Source organism: Lontra canadensis, unplaced genomic scaffold (assembly GCF_010015895.1).
Source record: "Lontra canadensis isolate GAN:19392208 unplaced genomic scaffold, GSC_riverotter_1.0 scaffold205, whole genome shotgun sequence".
Classification (NCBI taxonomy): domain Eukaryota; kingdom Metazoa; phylum Chordata; class Mammalia; order Carnivora; family Mustelidae; genus Lontra; species Lontra canadensis.
In genome coordinates, this window is record NW_022631199.1 from 600,436 (window position 1) to 602,833 (window position 2,398).

The 2,398-nt window shown below is 60.8% G+C and overlaps 1 protein-coding gene across 1 annotated transcript; it reads right to left on the reverse strand.

Annotated features, from left to right (window-relative positions):
* Positions 1 to 269: 269 nt before the first annotated feature.
* On the reverse strand, positions 270 to 782 carry LOC116861745 (histone H3.1). The gene has a single exon (XM_032848522.1). It carries the CDS (start codon positions 780 to 782, stop codon positions 372 to 374), a length of 411 nt encoding a protein of 136 aa, XP_032704413.1. The 3' UTR covers positions 270 to 371.
* Between the last annotated feature and the right edge of the window lie 1,616 nt (positions 783 to 2,398).

A 2,398-nucleotide genomic window follows, 5' to 3' on the forward strand; every position in this document is an offset into this window, starting at 1 on the left:
GCTTCCCCCCTACCCCGGTTGTAGGGGCCCCCCCATCACAGCCCTAAGGATTAACCCCCCCACCCACCCACTTGTGTTTCCTCCAGCAAGTGGAGATCCTGCCACTCATTCCCCAGCCGCTCACTTTGCAGGGTTGGGAGGTTGGTTCACATAACGTTGGCAGCCACAGACCCTCCCAAGGCTGGAGGCTCCAGTGGGTTCTCCCCGGGGAATCCTAGTTACTGCAACCCACTAAGTGGACACGGAGACAACACGAAGTAGTCGGGAGTCACCCCGGGTTGGCACAGCACCCTTTGTGGCCAGGTGGTGGCTCTGAAAAGAGCCTTTGGGGTGAGCGCTAGTGCTCTGGCGGAGCGGCCTGCGCGTGGGCCTTAGGCGCGCTCCCCGCGGATGCGGCGCGCCAGCTGGATGTCCTTGGGCATGATGGTGACCCTCTTGGCGTGGATGGCGCACAGGTTGGTGTCCTCGAACAGCCCCACCAGGTAGGCCTCACACGCCTCCTGCAGTGCCGTGACGGCCGAGCTCTGGAAGCGCAGGTCGGTCTTGAAGTCCTGCGCGATCTCGCGCACCAGCCGCTGGAACGGCAGCTTGCGGATCAGCAGCTCGGTGGACTTCTGGTAGCGCCGGATCTCGCGCAGGGCCACCGTGCCGGGCCGGTAGCGGTGCGGCTTCTTCACGCCGCCTGTTGCCGGCGCGCTCTTGCGGGCCACTTTCGTGGCCAGCTGCTTGCGTGGTGCCTTGCCGCCCGTGGACTTGCGCGCCGTCTGCTTCGTGCGGGCCATGGGTCCCGCACCGCCGAAGGAGCTGCTGCCACTTCCACTGCCGCTCGCTTACGGCGGGTGCTCGGGGCAGTTCCCGCTTTTATAGAGGCTGAGGCCTTCCCATTGGCCGGCGGCCGGGTGGCGCGATGGCAGGCTGCGCTCTGATTGGCCTGCAGCGCACGCCACTCGGCCGCCCGCCCCTTATCTGCGCAGGTGCGAGCGTGACAGCCAGTCAGCTGGCGGGGGCCGGGCGCTCAGGCGTTGCAATGCGCTGGTTCCCGCGCTGCCCGGCTGGAGGTCAGGGTTGGGTCACCGGACTGTGGGGTCAGGGTCCAGCGGGTCAGGGTCGGGTCACCTTGCGGGGGGTGGTGCCTCTCCCCACACAGCTCTCTCCTTTCCTCCTCAGCATTCCCCCGGCTCCCCAATGCTCCAGGGCGGGAAGAACCTTCTAGAAGGCGGCATTCTGCGCTCGGCCTGTCTGTGGTGACAGTGTTGAGTTTTCGCAGCCGGCGGTGAAAGGCTCGGGAGGAGGCCAGGCATAGACCCTCTGCCTCCGCGTTCTTCCCTCATGGGTGACCAGCGAGCTGCCGGTCCCCATAGCTGGACCCCTACCCGGACTACGCCCAGCGGCTGTGCATCCCGCCCGATCTCTGGCTGCTCATGGGCACCGACCCCCGTCCCCTCGTCCCCCTGCAGCACTCAGGGCTTCTCCTCGTCTGCTTCCTCTTCCCCGTGAGAGAAGCTCCCTAGTTGCCTGACCCTTTAGGCGCTTGCAGACCCCAAGTTTACTGCCCAAGGCTGAACCACATGTGCCACCCCAGAAAGCCAAGGTCCACGAGAGGGTTATGTTGAGCTGAAGGCACTTGGAACATGGCAGATACAAGGGGACAGCGCAAAGCTCTCTTTTTCTTCCTGAAAACAGAGCTAAAAGTCCCACGGGAAAGGGGAGGGGTCTACAGTGGAGGAGAGAAGCGTCTTATCCTCACGGAGGGGACACGGAGACCCACAAGGACTGCATACCGAGACCTTGTTGGCAGAACTTTTGTCTTCTTCCATCTCCTGGGGTGTCTTAACTGCTTTTCTGCCATTGCCCCTCTTTGTCCAACCTAGCATGAAAGCATGCAGTTGTGGCCCCTTCTGTGTGTCTTCATTTCCTATGAAGGTTCCTCTGTCACAAGAGAATGCAAATGCTCGGGGCACCCGGGTGGCTTGGTTGGTTAAGCCTCAGACTCTTGATTTTGGCTCAGGTCATGGCCTCGGGGGTCACAGGTTGGAGCCCCACGTGGGACTCCACCCTCAGCCCAGGGTCTGCTTGAGATTGTCCATCTAACTCTGCCCTCCCCAGATCCCACACTTGCACCCTCTCTAAAATAAATAAATAAAATCTTAAAGAAATAAATGTTTTTCTCTTGTTGGAGAAGAGTCCTTAGTGAGATCTAAGATGAGTAGAGGAAAGAAAGCTCCTGCCCTGTTGCCATAGTCTTCTCCCCTCCCTTCTAATAGTCCTTTCCAACAACAGTTTCTCCGTCCTGCATCCAGACGTTTTTTAGTTGGTCATGATGGTCGCAGAGAAGATCTGCTGCTGTCCCTGACTCAGGTCAGGTTGGTGGGGCGCGGGGGAGAAGAAAGGAGGGACC

Excerpts from the sequence above, each read along its gene's own strand:
- LOC116861745 (XM_032848522.1), bottom strand. The coding sequence starts at position 782 with ATGGCCCGCACGAAGCAGACGGCGCGCAAGTCCACGGGCGGCAAGGCA.